We start from the raw sequence: 19873 nt of genomic DNA, 5'->3' as shown, positions 1-19873 counted from the left end.
GATGAATTATATGATTTGAATCCGAACAAAAAACAATCTATGAAAAAAGCAGTTAGACGCTCATTGCACAGCTCAATCACGCAAGGAGAGGTTCGCAGAATTAGAATACGAGATTTTTCAAGACGTGTGCGTATAGAAATGTGTATAAATATCTATATCTACAGTCGAATACCGAATTTGGTCGAATATATGCCTTGTTTGTTTAGTATCAGTTCATTACATCTCCACAGGACGAACAAATGATGAAAGGAGATGGAGAACAAACTGTGGATCTTTTCAATTGAATTTCGAACTTTGTCCTTCACGGAACATGTATGGAAACGGTGCGATTTTTTGACGTAGGATTACGTCTTTAATTTCTGTACCGGGGTATAAGTTCAAAGTTTCGAAAACGAGAGAGTGACGCTGGAGTGCAAGGTTCTGAACGTTAATACCTCTTTTCCAGCTGAACGGAGTGGTATGATAATAATTTTATTTGAAAGACAAAATATCCAAGAGTTATATGATTGTTAATTATTGAGCCGGAAATTTGTTTCAATACCTTTAAAATTGCTTTGAAAACAGGTTATTGAAACCGTATATAAACTAGCACACGTTCCGGAAATCCATTCAATTGCATTACGATGTGATATGTGGACGGTCGCACTCAGACGCCTACGACATGTTTGATATGGTGTAGTGGATATTTGACCATATTAAAGACATCACATTAAAAATCATTTGTTTATGAATGCCGCAACCGATTGTCGTTTCTGATTGTTGGGAAAAGGCTATATTTTTTTGCTGAGTAATTCCAAGGAGGAATCCATCCCTTCTTTGAGCGTTAATCATTCTGCTTCGGATCAATGAAATAATATGATAATCATTTCATACAAAGGATAAAATGTCCAAGAGTTATATGATTGCTATTTATTGACTCCAAAAATTGTTTCAATAGCTTAAAAGTACCTTTGAAAACAGGTTATTGAAATCATCCGTATCCGTATGTATACTAACGAGCCCGCTCGAAAACCCATTAATCGTTATTGGAATGTGAGATGGTTTCTCTCTCAGGCTGAGCAACGAATATAATGAAAAGAATATTATCGAAAGGAGTCGGGCATACATTCCACCCAGTCTGAGTATAAAACATGACGCTTCCTTTGCTTTCGTCATAACTTAAAAATGTAGAACCCTAGGTTGATCACTTAAAATGTAGTATTATATTATAATGTAAACCAAATTAAGAAATAAAAAGAATTTAAGTGAAAAAAAAAGTGCTTTCGTCATTATTTTCTCGCGAACAGTACACGTTTCGACGTTTGCTTCCGTTTGCTGCTGCCAGAAGAATTGGGCAAACACGCTGTCTCCGAAGGAACCAAACCAAACCGAAGTATACCAGCTCGGAATGAATTCCGAGTACCTTAGCATATGCTCAATGGCCCTTTTCAGGGCACCAGATTTGATGGATTAGAGTTCAGAAGGCCGAACTGAAAGTATCATTTAGCGACAATCGTGGTGTCGATGATAATTCGATACCGATGGGTGCCATGGATTTGACAGTGATGAATATGAAATATTTGATATAGTATAGTGAATATTTGACCGTATCAAAGAAATCATATTGATGAAATCAGCGTTATACAATTATTTGTATAAGAATGCCGCAATCTCTCTCGATTCCATTTTTTTTCTGCTGGTCGAACTGAAAGGAGCATTTAGCGAAAATCGAAGTATCGATGATAATTCGATACAGATGGGTGTCATTGACTATGGATTTGGTAATGAAGAATACGAAATGTTTGGTGTGGCGTAGCGGGTATTTCACCATATCAAAGAAATCACTTTGATGAAAGCGGGGTTAGTTAGGTTAGTTGTGTACAAATGCCGCAATCCATCGTCGATTCTAGTTTTCACTAGGTATTTCCTCGGAGGAGTCGATTAGAGCATTATTAATCTTTCTCTGGCAAAACGAAGTGGTATGATAATCACATTATTCGAAAGATAAAATGCAGAAGTTTTCTGCCAGTTCCCTTTTCAACCTCCAACATCTCTTTCTTCCGTCTGTCGTTTTGCAATCCATTTCTCTTCTGCAGGTATCCAAGGTATCGATGATAATTCGATACCGACGGGTGCCTTTGACTATGTGTAGTGGACATTATCGAAGTGGATATTATATTACACATCGAAGAAATCACATTTATGAAAGCAACCTTATCAAATTATTTGTTTACAAATGGATCGTCGTTATCGGGAAGTTGGAATTGTTGGGAAGGGGGTCTTATTTTTGCTGTGTAGTTTCGAGGAGGAATCCATACCTTCTCAAGCGTTAATAATCCTGCTCCGGATCAACGATGATTCCAATTGTCGGGGCTTGGGAAGGGGGTACTATTTGCGCTGGGTATTTCGGAAGAGAAATCGATTCCCCATTTGAGCGTTAATAATTTTTTCCGCTTAAACGAAGTGGTATGATAATCACTTTATTCGAAAGTTGAAATGTCTAAGATTTATATGCTTGTTAGTTATTGATTGCTAAGTCAACGTTAGTCCTACATCAACCTTGCGGCTATATCACAGATATGACCCACGTCTAGTTTTTGGACATGTTCGAGATACGGCTTTATTACAGTGATTGACACAAAGAAAAAATCAACCCCGGAATGATTTTTTTTGTACATGAAAATAGGAAAATCGAACTTTTTTTTCGATGTCAAATGACTTAGAAATTGGACTTAGCATAAGTGGCAATGAATGCATGGAAAAAAAATCATCGTCGAATTTAGAGAATCGACCATGTACATTCTATTTATTCGCCCAAAAATTACATGTGCCAAATTTCAGCTCAATCGGACACGATTTCGGCGTACCTCAAAGCGCTCATAGTTTTGAGCCCGAAAATTCGAAACAATCTGTACCTTTCCGGATATAGACGTGCTTGTAGCAACACTGTACCGAAGTATATATTGGTATTTCGAAAGACCAAGTGCTTCCTTGGACGAAAGCCAACATTTTTGAGGATCAACACGCTGTCGTACAACAGGATGGAGCACCATGTCACATGTCAAATCAAAACCAACGATGGCTGATGGAAGCAGTCCGGACCTTAACCCGTTCGTATGATCGATTTGGGCGTATGTTGAAGCCTCTGAAGTCTGTCATAACGACTGTTGATGTCGGAGGACTACGTTCGGAAGGTGTGTTCTAGCTTTCGGTGTCGTCTTGAAAATGTTATCGTGATCGTGATCGAGTAAATTTGTTTGGAAGGGCCTTACAAACACAACTGAACTCGAGAAGGTTGATATTACTGCTCAAACTCCTGCCACACCCTGTAGAGTAAGCCGTGGAGCAGTTCAGAATATTATTCTGAAGTATCAAAAGCATGTGAGTGTTGCTGACCGAATGGAAAGAGGACGAGCATCAAAATCCGTCGTATTAGAATGTTTAATATCCCGGGTTCCGGTTCCAGATCATTTTATTGTCGCTGGGTGGCTGGGTTTAATCGACGATATATGAATCCCTATGCGGTTTACGACAAAATCCCTGAATTTTTCTGTCAACTGCGAAAAGTTGGCAAGAAGGGTTACATAGTAACAAGAAACAGTATGACCGACAATGTTGATCCTTGGAACTTCATTGATGGATTGATAGCACGAAGGGAAACGTGCCTCTGGACGTTTGAACTCTAAAGTCTACAGCAGAAAGTTCTTTTTGATAAATAGTTCTGGAAAGAACTGATGAATCACCTATATTCTGCTCGATATAATGGTGGAGAAAACACCTTACAACAGGAATGAAACAGTGGGTGCTGGTTTGCTCACCCACTGATCCAAAACCAATTGGAATTGGTATGACGCTTCAAGTACAACAGATGCTGATGGCTTTTGTTGTCGTAAGTATCTGTTGAGAACCGTCGCAATTGTACAATCCAATTCTGATAAGCCAACTTATTGCAATTCGAATCTCTTCTATTTCGTTTTAACGTCACATCAAAACTTAGAACATCATGAACATATCAAAACCTGAAATAGAAGTCATTCGTTATCAACAGCTTTATAAACAACGTTTTAAAATTTTCAACCTTCATATGGAGAGATTGTGCGCGAGTTTGGTCGTGGATAACCATGTGTTGTCCTTAGATTGCTTAGATTGCTTCGACAACTCGCAAGCAGATCGGTCGAACCTATATTTGATCCGATACAAGTGTTTTTTTTACATCCGTTTCTAGTGTGTATTTTTTCATCTGGTGCGCTGCGAGCGAAGTAAAGCTCATAAAAAGTGGTGCGCTATCGAGACAATCCGGCAGCAAGACACATCATCAAGTTTATTTTCCTCTTTCTTCTTCCATCATTCTGTATAGCTTCTGTGCACGATTTACACCATTGTTTAAACTTTGTGTTTACCAAATCGGCAAGCGTTGGCATTAGGGGTGTCCATTTTGATACATCACCGTTGAACTATTATTGGAACTTTTTTCATTTTCAAATTACACATAATAACAAAAATTGAAATAAATAAAATTTTCAACAATAAAAGAAATATAATTTCTTTTACTAATTTATATTTTCCAAATTATTATATTCTGTTCATATCGAACAGTTGTCTACTTCTTCGTTTTTATTAATATGGCAGAGGGCGGGGAGGATCCCCCATCCACGCCAAAGAATATATCAGATAATGAACCTCCTCCTGAAGAGCAGGAGGATGAAACAGAAGATGAGGAGGAAAATTCTGTTTACGAGATAGAAAGCTCTGAAGATGAGGAAAAAGACGAGAAGCAGGATTTTCGTCTAAAAGAATACCCTGATGGCGCCAAAGGCCCATTTATCGTATACTTTAGACGAAAATCCAAACCTCTTAACGTCATTCGCATCTCAAAAGAGTTAACACAGAAATTTTCCGAAGTTACCGAGATTACTCGGATGAGGCCAGACAAATTACGAGTTGTCGTCTCCAGCAGGACCCAAGCGAATGCAATAACGCGCTGTGATCTCTTTGCGATTGAGTATCGCGTATACGTACCCTGTTGCAACGTTGAAATAGACGGTGTAATAAACGAAAAGGGTTTGACTCGAAAAGAGATACTCGATGGTGTCGGTCGCTTCAAGAACTCTTCACTTAAAAGTGTGAAGATTCTTGCATGCGATCGACTGAAATCTGTGTCACTTAAAAATGACAAAAGAGTCCTCAATCGGACAAACTCTTTTCGTTTGACATTTGAGGGTTCCGCCCTTCCAAACTACGTTAGGTGCACTTCGTTTACCTGTTTGGTTTTTTTGTACCCCGAGTAATGAAATGCAACAAATGTATGCAACTCGGTCACACGGCCGCCTATTGTTGCAACAAAAAACGTTGCGCAGATTGTGGAGAGAGCCATGATGAGAATCCTTGCCCGAAAGAGCGCAACTGTCTTCATTGCGGCGGGACTCCTCATGATCTTACTCAATGCCCGGTGTACATACAACGAGGGGAAAAAATCAAGCGTTCCTCAAAAGAACGTTCCAAGCGGACTTATGCAGAAATGCTTAAGAGTCCCGTTCCAACGACTCAGGACAATCCCTACTCCATTCTGCAGAACGACGAGCCTGTTGCTGACGCTCCCAATGCAGGAAGTTCCGGTACATCGCAGGGTGCCATCAGGAAAAGAAAAATTACTTCTTTTCCATCACTCCCCAGAAAGAAAACCGAAACTTCCCAAGTTGGAATGAAAACTCGAATCGAACGTGCTGAGAATAGACCGAAGCAAGTACCTCCTGGTTTAAGCGGTTCTTCTACGCACCAGGGGTCCTCAGCACTTCCCGGAGCAGCACCCAACACGTCTGCTCCTTTTTCGCGGTCGAGGCAACAGCCACAATCTGGCTTGCTTGCGCTTTCTGACCTGGTGGACAACATTTTAAATGCTTTAAATATAAACGACCCTCTTAAAAGCATAGTATTATGTTTGCTTCCGATTGTGAGAACATTTTTGAAAGAAAAATGTGGTTTTTTGGCAGCGTTCATTTCCCTCGATGCCTGATTCAGTGCAAGAGGTCAAGGATTTGACCACTGTAATACAGTGGAATTGCAGAAGCATTATTCCCAAATTAGATCAGTTTAAATTTTTAGTTCACAGCTCTAACTGTGATGTATTTTCTCTCTGTGAAACATGGCTTTCTTCAGCCGTTGAGCTGAATTTCCACGATTTCAACATTATTCGCCTCGATCGAAATGACTCGTTTGGTGGCGTACTATTGGGGATTAAAAAATGTCACTCCTTCTATAGAGTCACTCTCCCATCGATGACAGGCATTGAAGTTGTTGCTTGCCAGACACAAATCAATGGCAAAGACCTCTGCATTGCTTCGATATATATCCCTCCCAGAACTACGGTAGGCCGCCATCAGTTCTTTGATACTATCGAGGCAATGCCGGAGCCGCGGGTAATCTTAGGTGATTTTAACTCCCATGGAACAGCATGGGGATCACTCTACGATGACAACCGTGCCACTTTGATTTATGATCTGTGCGACAACTTCAAATTGACAGTTTTGAATACTGGGGAAGCAACCAGAATAGCCAACCCTCCTGCACGGGCAAGCATGCTAGACATATCTCTATGCTCTTCTTCGTTATCCCTGGATTGCATGTGGAAGGTAATCCAAGATCCCCATGGTAGTGATCACCTACCAATAATTTTATCGATCGCTAATGAATCAAGCTCTCGTGAGTCAGTCAATATTTCGTATGACCTCACGAAGAATATTGAATGGAGAACATTTGCGGAAATAATATCTGAAGCAATTGTTTCAATGCATGAACTTCCTCCGCTCGAAGAGTAAAACTTTATATCGAGTTTGATTTACGAAAGCGCACTTCAAGCTCAAAAGAAACGTGTACCGGCTACCACTTTCCGACGTCGTCCTCCATCACTTTGGTGGGACAAGGAGTGTTCAAAAGTCTACCTTGAAAAATCATCCGCTTTCAAAAAATTCAGGAAAACTGGATTAGTGGAATGGTTTCTAAAGTACCAAGCTCTAGAAGCCAAACTAAAAGGTTTGATTAAAGCAAAAAAGCGTGGATATTGGCGGAAGTTCGTCAATGGTTTGTCAAGGGAGACCGCTATGAGCACTCTTTGGAATACGGCTAGGAAAATGCGTGGCTGGAACCATACAAACGAAAGTGAAGAATACTCTGACCGTTGGATTTTTAACTTTGCAAGGAAGGTTTGCCCCGACACCGTTCCTGCACAAAACGTCGTACGCGATATTCCACTTCAAAACGATTATGAGAATTTTTCGATGGTGGAATTCTCAATTGCCCTTCTCTCATGTAACAATTCAGCTCCGGGGTCGGACAAGATTAAATTCAACTTGTTGAAGAATCTTCCCGACTTGGCAAAACAGCGTTTGCTGAACTTGTTCAACAAGTTTCTGGAGCTGAATATTGTCCCGCATGACTGGAGACAAGTGAGAGTGATAGCCATACGGAAACCCAACAAGCCGGCTTGCGATCACAACTCGTATAGGCCGATTGCAATGTTATCCTGTATTCGTAAATTGTTAGAGAAAATGATTCTACTTCGTTTGGACAAGTGGGTCGAAACGAACAATTTGCTGTCAAATACGCAGTTTGGCTTCCGCCGAGGTAGAGGGACAAATGATTGTCTCGCGCTGCTATCTTCTGAAATCCAAATCGCATTTGCTCGCAAAGAACAAATGGCTTCCGTTTTTCTCGATATCAAAGGGGCATTTGATTCAGTTTCCATGGAAATTCTCTCAGAGAAGCTTCATAATCGTGGACTTTCACCAATTCTTAACAATTTACTGTACAATTTACTGTCAGAAAAGCACATGATTTTCTCTCATGGCAGCTCGAAATCTTCTCGTTACAGTTTTATGGGCCTACCACAAGGCTCCTGCCTAAGCCCCCTCTTGTACAGTTTTTACGTCAATGATATGGATGATTGTCTAACTAGAGACTGCACGCTGAGACAACTTGCAGACGATGGAGTTATTTCCATCACGGGTACTAATCCCGTCGCTCTGCAAAAGTCGTTGCAAGATACCCTGAACAATCTGTTCACGTGGGCCCTCAAGCTGGGTATCGAATTCTCTACGGAGAAAACTGAAATGGTCGTTTTTTCTAGGAAGCACGAACCCGCCCAATTCCAGCTTCACCTATCCGGCAAAACGATCCAACACTCTATGTTTTTCAAATACCTGGGTGTATATTTTGATTCTAAGTGTACCTGGGGGAGACACATTGCGTATTTGAAATAGAAATGCCAGCAAAGAATCAATTTTCTCCAAACAATTACCGGAACATGGTGGGGTGCCCATCCAGGAGACCTCATTCAGTTGTACAAAACAACGATATTATCAGTGTTAGAATATGGCAGTGTTTGCTTCCGATCAGCTGCCAGGATTCATATTCTCAAGCTGGAGAGAATACAATATCGTTGCTTGCGTATAGCCATGGGGTGTTTGCATTCGACACATACGATGAGTCTCGAAGTTTTGGCAGGAGTACCCCCGCTTACTCTTCGGTTCACAGAATTATCCTACAGATTTCTCATCCGTTGCAAGATCATGAATCCATTGGTAATTGATAACTTCGAAAATCTACTCCAACTGACTCCTCAGTCAAGTTTTATGTCTTTATACCATGAGTACCTCACTCACGACATGCACCCTTCACCAGGCATCTCCAACCAAGTTTGCTTCCCATACTTCTGCAATTCCTCTGTCATTTTTGATCTGTCCATGCGACAAAAAATCCATGGAATCCCAGATCACCTACGCTCCGATTCTATTCTGCCGATATTTTCGGCAGAATATGGGAGAGTTAGATCTGATAAAATGTTCTTTACTGACGGTTCATTCATAAACGGGTCCACTGGCTTCGGCATCTTCAATGAAAATTCCAGTGCCTCTTTCAAACTCAAAGATCCTTGTTCCGTGTATGTCGCTGAACTGGGTGCGATATATTACGCATTAGGGATCATTGAAACATTGCCCATCGACCACTATTTTATTTTTTCAGACAGTCTCAGCTCAATAGAGGCAATCCGCTCAATGAAAGTTGATAAATGCTCATCTTATTTCCTAACAAGAATAAGACAACTATTGAGTGTTTTGGTCGAAAAATTATTCAAGAACACCTTAGCATGGGTTCCCTCTCATTGCTCGATTCCGGGGAATGAGAAGGCGGACTCGCTAGCTAAGGTGGGCGCTTTAGAAGGCACACTTTTTGAAAGGCAAATTGCTTATAATGAATTTTTTCCACATTCCTCATCAGTATACGCTCGTAAGTTGGCAGGGCATGTGGAGTGGTGATGAGTTCGGTCGCTGGTTACACACGATTATCCGTAAGGTCTCGACGAGTGCATGGTTCAAGGGATTGAATGTAGGTCGTGATTTCATTCGCGTGATATCTCGGCTTATGTCCAATCACTACAACCTAAATGCGCATCTCTATCGCATTAGGCTCGCAGCAAACAATCTTTGTGATTGTGGCGATGGCTACCACGACATCGAGCATGTTGTCTGGTCGTGTATCCGGTCCCATGCTGCTCGCTCTCAGCTCTCTAGAGCACTGAGAGCACAAGGCAGACAATCGGATATCCCCGTCCGGGATATCTTAGGTAGCCGGGATCCTGATCTTCTGCTTCATCTATACCTGTTCCTCAGAAACGCCGATGTCAACGTTTAATGATGTTTCCTTCGTTGTGTCCCCGTTTCATATCCCTCCTATCCGATCGATAAACTTTTACTTAGTCGCGGCAATACATACACACACTCTTTACAGATGCACGGGCCGAAGGTTGTGCAGTCCACTGATTATTCAACAAGAGTCAAAGGTTGTACCGCTCATGACAACTCTACACGAGCTGATGATTGCGCCGGCTAGTGACCATTCTATCCTGGATTCCTCGAGTCGAGAAAGACGCATCACGCTAGATATGGGGTACAGACAAGGGGGGCGTTGCTGATTAATGGTCAGCTGCATCCCAATAGGAAGTATCTCGTGTCGGGCACACGTATAGAGCATCGAAGACTGCGACATACCAATTATGAGAACAATTGTAATACTAACCTCGAGTCAACCGCGAGTAATCGGTTACATATTACTAACATAGTCTAAGCAAACATTGTCAAAATATTGAACTCCCGGCCCCGTTAGGCTGACGCCATATGAGCCTTAATAAACTATATATTTTGGATAAAAAAAAAAACATGTGACCGTAGAAGTGGTGAGTCACTACCAATCATATGGGGTCACCAAGGGGTGATTGATCATTTTCGCTCATTCATGCCTTCAAGAAGTTGAAGACTGGGAATATCTTAGAACGAATAGTAATGGTATATGACTTAGGGCCATTACTGCCTCCAAGAACGTGACTCTACCCGGAACATTATCTCCAATGCCCCTACGTCTGAACGGAAACACAAACGACTACGTCTTCGTAGGCAATCGGCATTCCTCGAACCTCATAAACGGAATAATGGCGGTGGCGGAAATATCTTCCATCGAAAAAGTGTCTAGAAGGATTGTGACAAAAAGAAACGGGCTGGTTGTAACTCCATATCGAGACGGTGAACGAAACAAGACGGCTAAAACCCAAACTCATAATCCACTATGCTAACGAAGTTCGATCGCGTGCAGATGGCCAACGAAACTTAGGTCAAGACTGATTTTAAAATGCTTCCAGGGCAAAGGTTTCATACGACAACCAGAATGGTAAAAGTGGTAGACATTTTCAGTTTAAACTGTTGAAGTCCGAGACTGAAACCAAAAAATATCTGGTTTGGCAGGCTATCTGTACATGTGGCTTGGAAAGCGACATTTTCATTGCAACCGGGACCAGGAATAACGAATAACGAATAACTGTTAAATTTAGCATCTAGCTACTGCGGAATAAAGACCATGGCGGAGTATGAGATCAACACCGCGTAGGTGCTTAAGGATAAGAGCCCTTCCAACACAACAGAACTTCCTTTAATCGAAATGCACTAAGATGAAAAACTGAATGATAAACTAACATGAGGTTGAGACGGCGCGACTCAGTCGTGACTTTACTGGTGCTGTAAACAATGACGAGTCTAAAGATTTGTGAACATGGGAATCCATCAATCTGCTAAAGAAGCACAATGCAGTTTCGAGGTATTCCTCGCTACGAGGCTCTGTGACGAGATCCGTGAAAACGCATAGATGTCTGAGAATGACTACAAACATGTGAAAAGCCAAACTCGACGTAAAACTCGAAGACGCAGTGTCCGCGGAAATTGTGCCTTTTATGGGCTGCACAGAGCCACGAGTATCAACAAACTTCGTCCCCGTAATAAATACATCATGTATAAATCCATTAGGCGTCGTGCACAAATTACGAAACGCGATAAGGGGGGGGGGTCGAGGTTGCGTTACTTTCTGTGTATTAGAGATAGGAAATTGCGTTACGTAGGGGGGGAGGGGGTCCAAAATCCGAATTTTTAGCGTTACGTAATCAGACCGGCAGTTCTTTATGAGCATTGAGGTGAAACTGTTATCTATCGGCACATCAAGGATGTCATCAAATCAATGCTGGAAGCAGTTCGGAAATAAATTTATTCAAATCGAGTTTGTTGGAGACAAAGAGCAGAGGTGTCTGACTCATGAGATGATTCTAGGATTGGGCGATCTTGGATCGATTTTTAGAAGATCGATCTTTTTCTTTTCGATTTTCGATTTTTTGAATCGATTCATGAAGATCGATCTTTTTCCTTCGATTTTATGGATCTCAGAGTTTTTTTTCAGTGTACATCGATTTTAATCTCACCACCTGAAAAATTTTATGAACATAATTTCAACATTTGGATAGCTTTGGAGAATGTCAAATTAGCGATAGTGAATAGGAATGGGAGATTTTAAGTCGATATTCAGAAGATCGATCGTTTCCTCTTCGATTTTCGATTTCGATTTCGGATCGATTCTTTCTATTCCAAAAAAATCGCGAAAATCGATCTTTTTTCAATCTATCCAACCGTTTTGATATTTGAAAAGAATTTGTAAATTAGTTTTTCAGTGAACTTTGATTTTATTCTCACCAAAACCACTTGACAAATTTCATAAACATCCCTTTGAAGGTTATCGAATTAGTGGACGTAAACTTAGAAGAAGCAGTTTTGTAAGTTTGGTCATTACAAAACAAGTGGTCACAAGTTATATTTACACAATCACTCTTACTAGACTGACAGTGAAAGTTGTAACGAGATGGATGGTGACATCAGGTCCAGCTGAAGCGTTATTTTCTTGAACTGGGACTACTTCCAATATTTCGAATAAATGTCAGACGTATGACATGGATGGGTTCAACGGGATTATTGTCAGCGTAGTTCTAGGTGAATTTGTTGAATTTCTAATAATTAATTTATTCAATTAAATAATTCCACGACGGTTCTAGATGAATGCCCTGGAAACTTTTTTTCTGGGCTTTCATGTTTTTGATTCATCCTGAGAATCAAAATGAAAAGCCTTTGATGTTCTAATGAAAATGTTAAATATTTATTCCATGTTTAAAGAAAATACATCACTTATATAGAACAAGTAAATAAATTGGAAAAAGGCATTCGATTTTCCAGAGATCGAATCAGCAAAGATCGATTCTTTAGTACCGATTAAATCAGTGAATCCCTACGCCATTCAGAAAATCCATCAAGATAGATCTTTTTTTAAAGATCGCCCAATCCTAGATGATACGACAGAGAATTGGGAGGGTGAAACACTGTAAATATCTGTCTGAACCCGATCTTGATCTAGAAATATTGGGTTGGGGAAAAAGAAATGTCGTATATTATCAATATATGGCAACACTTAAACATATCTTGTGTTGTACTTATCGCATCGGGTCATACTATACGGCTATTTAAAGACGACAATCTGTGCTACAAGTGTGTTGTGAATGTCCTTTTCAGTCTCAAGTTATAGCGCGTCAAAGTCCACCAAGCACGAAATTCGCCATATTTTACGTTTTTACTACCAGCTATTACCTCGCCTCGATTACCTGCAACGAAGGCGGCCGAAAAAATTCGTGTAGTTTATGGACCCGATACTGCAACGATTCGCACAGCACAGTTTGATGATTGGTTTGATCGATTTCATTCTGGTGTAGTGGCTGTCGAAGATACACCCCGTACTGGTAGGCTAATCGTCGTGGAAACCGATAAAATCGTTGAAAACATCCAAGTAGACCGGCATGTGAGCACTCGCTCGATTGACCAAGAACTGGGCGTAGACCATAAAACCGTTTGGAACCATTTGCAGAAGATTGTATTCCAAAAAAGCTGGATGTATGGGTGCCAAACGAGTTGACGCAAAAAAAAATCTTTTAGACCGAATCAACGCCTGCGATGCACTGCTGAAACGGAACGAACTCGACCCATTTTTGAAGAAGATGGTGACTGGCGATGAAAAGTGAATCACGTACGACAACCTAAAGCGAAAAAAGTCGTGGTCGAAGGGCGGTGAGCCGGCCCAAACCATCGCCAAGCCCGGATTGACGGCCAGGAAGGTTTTGCTGTGTGTTTGATGGGATTGGAAGGGAATCATCCACTATGAGCTGATCAACTATGGCCAGTCCCTCAACTCGATTCTCTACTGTGATCAGCTTGGGATGTCCTATTGCACCCACCGTAGAGTCCGGACCTGGCTCCAAGTGATTATCATCTCTTCCGGTCCATGCAAAACGGTCTTGGTGATACTAATTTGGTCTCAAAAAAGGCTTGCGAAAACTGGCTGTCTGAGTTTTTTGCAAATAAGGGGGGTGGGGGGGTGTTTATAAGGTGGTGGTATGTGGATAATGAAGTTGCCTTCTAAATGGCAACAAGTTTGCGAACAAAACGGCGCACATTTGACTTAAATTGGACAAATTTAGGTATGTTAAATAAAGCGTCAAATTTCGATCAGAAATACGACATTTCTTTTTCCCCAACCCAATACAATGTTTGGCAAGGAAACCTCTAGATTTCGAGAATAGATTTTGCGAACGATAGACGTTCATGGTCGATTGAATTATTATAATGGAATACACCACGTAGTTTGTACACTCAATGCTGTTTTCTGCTTCAATTATCTGCTAATCTAATTCAGTGCGTGCAAAGAGCGTGCCAATGGAGCGGATGATAATGATTAGAGTTTGTTGAAAACAAATGTAAAATAACTATCAAAATAAAACATACAAACGATGAACTTATTCCCGCACACGTTGATTAATTGAAAATAAAAAGTGGAAATAAGGGGATGATACTTTTTCACAAGTCGCTATTAGGATCGTTTTAATAATTTATCTGAACTGCACCCTTCATTCTTCGAAAGTTTATGTTTTCGTTTGTCGATTGTTCTTTTGCATAAAAACAGATCATTTGTTTTACGTATGTTGTGTATTATATACAGTGCCATTCAGTGCGCTTGGTGCTAGACAAACATACTTTTCAAACATGAAAATTGTGTTTGCATTTTTTGTCAGCAATGGTGTCTGTGCAGTGAAAACTTTTTGGGATTCGAGCTTAGTTTTCTTCGTTGACGGTTTGTGGCTCAATCGGTATATATTAAAGGAGTGCTGGGTGATTACGTTGCTTTCAATTAGCATTGTTCTCGAGGGGAAAACATTTTACTTTCAGGTTGTTTCAGAGACAAGACTTCGGTGACATATCTATTAATTTTTAAAATTCGAAGAATCAAACGCAAAGAGGAACTAAACAGTTTCAAATCAAGAGCCCGATTTTACAAGATACACAGTCGATACCTGACGATAAAAGACAATGCAAACAATAATATGTTGATGTGTGATGAGTTGATGATTCGAACAGAAACATTTAACGGCTAACGCGTTCCGAACCGAAGATGAAGCAATAATTTTGATTAGTGATTATTTGTAATTGGCAAATGTCGAAAATGTACTCCAAAAAGAAACTAAATAAAGTATTCACGTTCCAATGATTTTTAAACTTGAAAATTAAAATACATAACAAGAACGAGATGATAAAAAAAAGCATCGAAGAAAGCACGGTAAGACCTACCTCCGGTGATGGTGAGAGTGGCAAACTCATATTCGGCAACAGTGAATCCGGCATTGTTGTGGGCAGTCACACGCAAGTTGTACCATGTGGCAGGTTCGAGGTCGAGCACAACAAAGTTACCGCCGGGCTTCACATTGTTCGAGATTTGATTCCAATCGATTTGGTCCCTTTAAAAAATGCAAAATTTAGATTCGGTCTGATTAAGATGATAGCAACCACTCACTTCTTTTTGTGTTCGACAACAAAGTGAGACATTCGGCAGCCGCTATCTTTCCATGCCGGCAGATGCAGTGTGATCGAGTTCGAGGAGACTTCAATGAAGCGTGATTGATCCGGCAGCAAAGGTTTCGATCCCTTCGTACGTGTGTTAAGGATGTCTGATGGTTCCCCAGCCCCGATGCTATTGTAACCTGTAGAGTACACCTGATATCTCGATCCGCAGTACAGGTTTTCGATTGTGTATTTCGGCGCTTCCAGAGCAACGTCAATCGTTTCCCACTCGCCAAATTCGGGTTTGTAGTGCAACGTGTAACCCTGCAGAGGAGCGGTATCCGATTCATGTGGCTTCAGTTTCACAGACAACGAATCGGTGGTAGTGGCAGTCAACGTTAATTGAGGGGACTGTGGCGGCGCGAGAACGATCAATCGATGCGTGATGGAGTCCTTTGCGATTGAATTTTCCGCAGTACAAGTGTAATCTCCTGCATCTTGTCGAATGACATCCTTGATAAAGAGAGAACCTTCGGGGAGTTGACGAATGCGTTCATTGGGGACGAATTCTTGACCTTTGATCTTCCACGTGATATCTGGAGTGGGAGATCCGACAGCGAGACATGGGAGTTTGGCGTCTTCCTTGAAGGTAGCCGTGAAGGTATCATCAAATGAAGCAATCTTAGCAGGAACTTTGTCACTTGGCATAGCGGAGAGTGTTTTGGACTGTTGACCTTCACCAATCGTTGTGCTTGCGGTAACCCAAAATTCGTATTGTTGATTTTTCTCCAAACCGGATGCTTCGTAGCTGATCTGGTAGGATGGCACTTTATGACTCTTGGGATCTTGTTCACCTCCCTTGATGTACACAGTGTATTGCAGAATGACTCCGTTAGGTTGGGATGGTGGTTGCCAGGAAACAAGAATGGATCCTTCCGACATTACTAGGGCCTTAACAGCGGTGGGTGCTTCTGGAACATCCTGTTCAGTTTGACAATGGATTGGGGCACTGCGAACGCCGTCACCTCCTGATGTAGTGGCCAGAACCTGCATGGTGTAGTTGGTGTACTTTTTGAGTCCATGCAGAACAGTGTCGCTGGAGGCAGTTTTCTTGTAGTCTTTATTTTTGTCATCATTCCACAGTTCGCTTGGGGCATAGACAACCTTGTATCCCTTGATGACGCCGTTTGCCGATTCTAGTGGAGGGCTAACCCAGGATACGCGAATTGTCTGTGAGGTAAGTGTTGTGCAGCTTGTGTCGCTTGGAGGTTGATCCGGAGTTCCTTCGGCAGTATATTGTTTCTCTTCTTCGCTCATTGGACCAGCACCGACCTTGTTGAACGCTTGTATCACTATCGAGTACTGAGTGTATGTCTTCAAGTTGTTGATTTCCAAGCTGTGTTCCTTTCCTTCGCCACCTTCCAAAGAATAGTTCACCGTTTCGTAGATGTAGGACGAGTTCTGGGATGTCTGCTTGAATCCGACATAATAACCAAGAATGTCACCGTTCCATTCGGCACGTGGAGGAGCCTTCCAGCTAACACGCAGAGTGGTTTGATTGATAGGGTCAACCTTAATCGCTTGTGTTTTACCCGAAGGAGCTTCCTCGGCTGTAATAATCGTAACAACTTCCGACGAGTCTGAAACTCCAATTTCGTTTTCGGCAACAATTCGAATGTTGTATGTCGTGGCGGGGCTGAGTTTCTGGACCTGAGCTTCGTTGGTATGACCAGGAACAATAACGCTGTGGTAAAATAAAATAAAATAATGGTAATTTTATAAACAAACAAGAGAATGTTATTCTTACCGGTCTACATCGTTATCCCAGGTGCCCCGCGATCGCTTGAATTCGATGATGTATCGCTTCAACGGTGAGAGTCCATCGTATGGTTTAGCCCAGCTCAACTGCACGGTGCGTCCGGATTTGTCAAGAACTTTAAGGGCGTAGGGCATTTCGGGTGCCTCCTGAATAATCATGTTGATGCTGGCATCGTCACTTCCGAACGCGTTGGTAGCCATACAGGTAAACAAAGCAGAATCACTACGTTCGGTTCGCTTGATCGAAAGGCTCGACATAACTCCATCGGGACGGATCTCCTCTCTGAAACAAATGGCATGATTAGACACATTACAAGTTCGATGGTATTCCGCGCCAAACCAGATCTCACCTAATAGTGTATCGGTTGTCTGATTTGGGGTCCAATCGGATGTTGTTCATGTTCCACAGGATTCCAATGGGCTTCTCTCCCTTCGCTTCACATTGCAGGACAGTTGGCTCACCTCGTCGTGCGGTTTGGTTGCGAAGTTTTTCGGTAAACTCTGGCGGAGCTTGGACGCTGATGAGGATGACCGCGCTGAGACCCGATCCTATACCGTTAATCGCTTCGCACAGATAGTAGCCTTCGTTCGATTTCTGAATGTTGCTAATAAACAGCGAACCTTCTTCTACGCGAATGCTCGAATCATTTGAACGAAGATCTTTGTACTCTCCGGGGGTATCACCTGTGAATGAATTATATGTGCTTCTAGTAGGCTAGATTTCAGTTGAAGAGTGGCGTAACCTACCGATGGCCTTCTTCCAGCTGACTTGAGGCTTCGGGAACCCATCGGCTTTGCATTCGACCTTTGCGTTAGAGCCTTGTGCGAAAGCCTTGTCGGTCGGTTCGAGAATCCATCTTGGTGGAACTATTATTATAGTTATTTTGTGGATAGAAATATGCTTCATTAATATTCTGAACTCTATTGTGTGATGGGCCCAATCATAACGATATTACCTTTTCGGTACGTTTGAAAGATTTACGACAGATTTCGCAGTTTCGATTATCGCTTTAAAATGGTTACAATGCACGTACATTGAAAAGGAACAGACTTTGTGTTTTATGTACTTGTGAAAGACAATTGTGCACCATTCGCACATTTTTGAATTATCACCTCACGTAATGTCATTTAATTTGAAAGGTTCTCTTCCCTAAGTACACAGCACTTCATTTTTAATTTTAGGTTATGATTTCTATGCTTAGAGTTTCTATGCTGGCTACAGAAAGGCGGCCATCTTAGAAATCCCTTGGTATACACACTGGCGCTATTTTATACGTGTGAGCAATTTTCGTGTATGATACAAAAGTATCTAGCTAACCTGTAGCATATGTCAAACCACGTTGAACTCAAACATCGATGCATGCACATGTACATGGGAGAGAGAAAGAGAGGAACGAATTCGTTCAATTCAAAATGCAATGAGGACAATTTGACTGGGAAGAATGATATAGTCGAGTCGGTAGAGGGAGATAGCGACTAAATGCCCGACTGGCTGTTCAGTCGTTTTGGCGAAGAGACTGCGTGAAGAAGCCAAAAGTCATTACTAACTGAATACGGGTATACTCAGTCAGATAGTCTGCTGACTATCCTAAGTTGACTATGCAAAGCCCTGATCGAGACCAGTGTTGTCACACATACAGATTTATCTGGAAACGTACAGATTTTTTCGTTATATTTGGTGCAGATTCTGTACGGTACAAAGTACAGATATTCGTAAAAAAGTACAGAGTGGTACCGATTTTTTCCGCGGGTAAAATTTGTTACATTTGAACAAAGCTACATTAAGGTACATGATTACTTTTACGCTGCAGTATCGCTTGATGCGGCAGCTTGAAATATTGAATAAATGATAGTATGCAATCTAGATCAGTGCCACAAATTATCAAAATTTATTCACGAATGAAGAAATAAGCTTTTTCCCAGTATCGGATGAATTCTCTTCTGTTGACACTCAACACCATATCTGTTATAATGAGTATAACACAAGAGTCGAGACGCATGAACCTTGTCTGGTATATTGAACGACAATAGCATGAACGAATTTCGCAAAGCCTGCATTCAAGCACTTTCATTACTGTCAATAATTTTAGGTGATTATCACAAACGTAAGTTGGTCTTCATCGCTTGCAGTGAATTTTTATTGAAATCGTGTTTTATTTTCATATTTAGAAAAATATAAAGAAACAGGAATCCGGAAAAGGCAACATTAGTTTTCGTTGAGCGTTGACCGTTGTACCGTGTTGAGCGGCTGAGTGAGGTTTTGCGTTGAACGGCGTTGAGCGTTCCGTTCATTTTTTATACTGTAATTTAGTGACTTTCAACACTTTTTGGCTGGTTCGTCACTTTACTTCCATTTTTGGGAGAATGTCGAGAGTGAGAATTGAACTCGTTACCTTTAGCGTGACGGTCCGTTTCTGTTTCCGTTTCTGCTTTCTATGCTCTTTTACTACCGCCATTTCGCTCAATGTTTTTAATAAACCGGAAGCCATCATCTTCTTTTCCAAAATGGCATCGGAATACGATATTCGACTTCTGTTGTTGAAGCCCTTTCATCCAATACCCATATCGTAGGGGTTTTATAATATTGCTGGTCATTTAGAGCCAGTATCATTAAACCGGAAATCAAAACAAGATTATGTTCGTTTTCCGCTCGTCTGTTATTGTTACCCATTGTCCATCTAATTGGGGGTGTATGCCATTTAGATTCATAAAACATAAAAAGAGTTATACTATACATTCCATTGCCGAAGTCTCCAAAAACAAGAATTTTGTGTTATTGATTTTACTCTCAATTGGTTGATGTTGAATTTCATGCTTTGATTTTCACTAACACGCAA

General features: G+C 41.3%; 1 protein-coding gene across 50 annotated transcripts in view; it reads right to left on the bottom strand.

Annotated features, from left to right (window-relative positions):
* Positions 1-19873, bottom strand: part of LOC129767373 (cell adhesion molecule Dscam2) — a 169072-nt gene that overhangs the window by 34579 nt on the left and 114620 nt on the right. For all 50 annotated transcript variants that reach the window (XM_055768229.1, XM_055768230.1, XM_055768217.1 and 47 more), the window contains exons 11-15: positions 17784-17903; positions 17387-17720; positions 17026-17319; positions 15232-16962; positions 15009-15175 (exon numbers count right to left, since the gene is read on the bottom strand). In XM_055768229.1, coding sequence (XP_055624204.1) covers positions 15009-15175; positions 15232-16962; positions 17026-17319; positions 17387-17720; positions 17784-17903 — 2646 coding nt within the window. The remainder of the gene's footprint in view (positions 1-15008; positions 15176-15231; positions 16963-17025; positions 17320-17386; positions 17721-17783; positions 17904-19873) is intronic.

This window comes from Toxorhynchites rutilus, chromosome 2 (genome assembly GCF_029784135.1).
Source record: "Toxorhynchites rutilus septentrionalis strain SRP chromosome 2, ASM2978413v1, whole genome shotgun sequence".
Lineage (NCBI taxonomy): Eukaryota > Metazoa > Arthropoda > Insecta > Diptera > Culicidae > Toxorhynchites > Toxorhynchites rutilus.
Note: the sequence above shows the minus strand (reverse complement) of the source record. Positions and strands in the feature narration are given on the sequence as shown.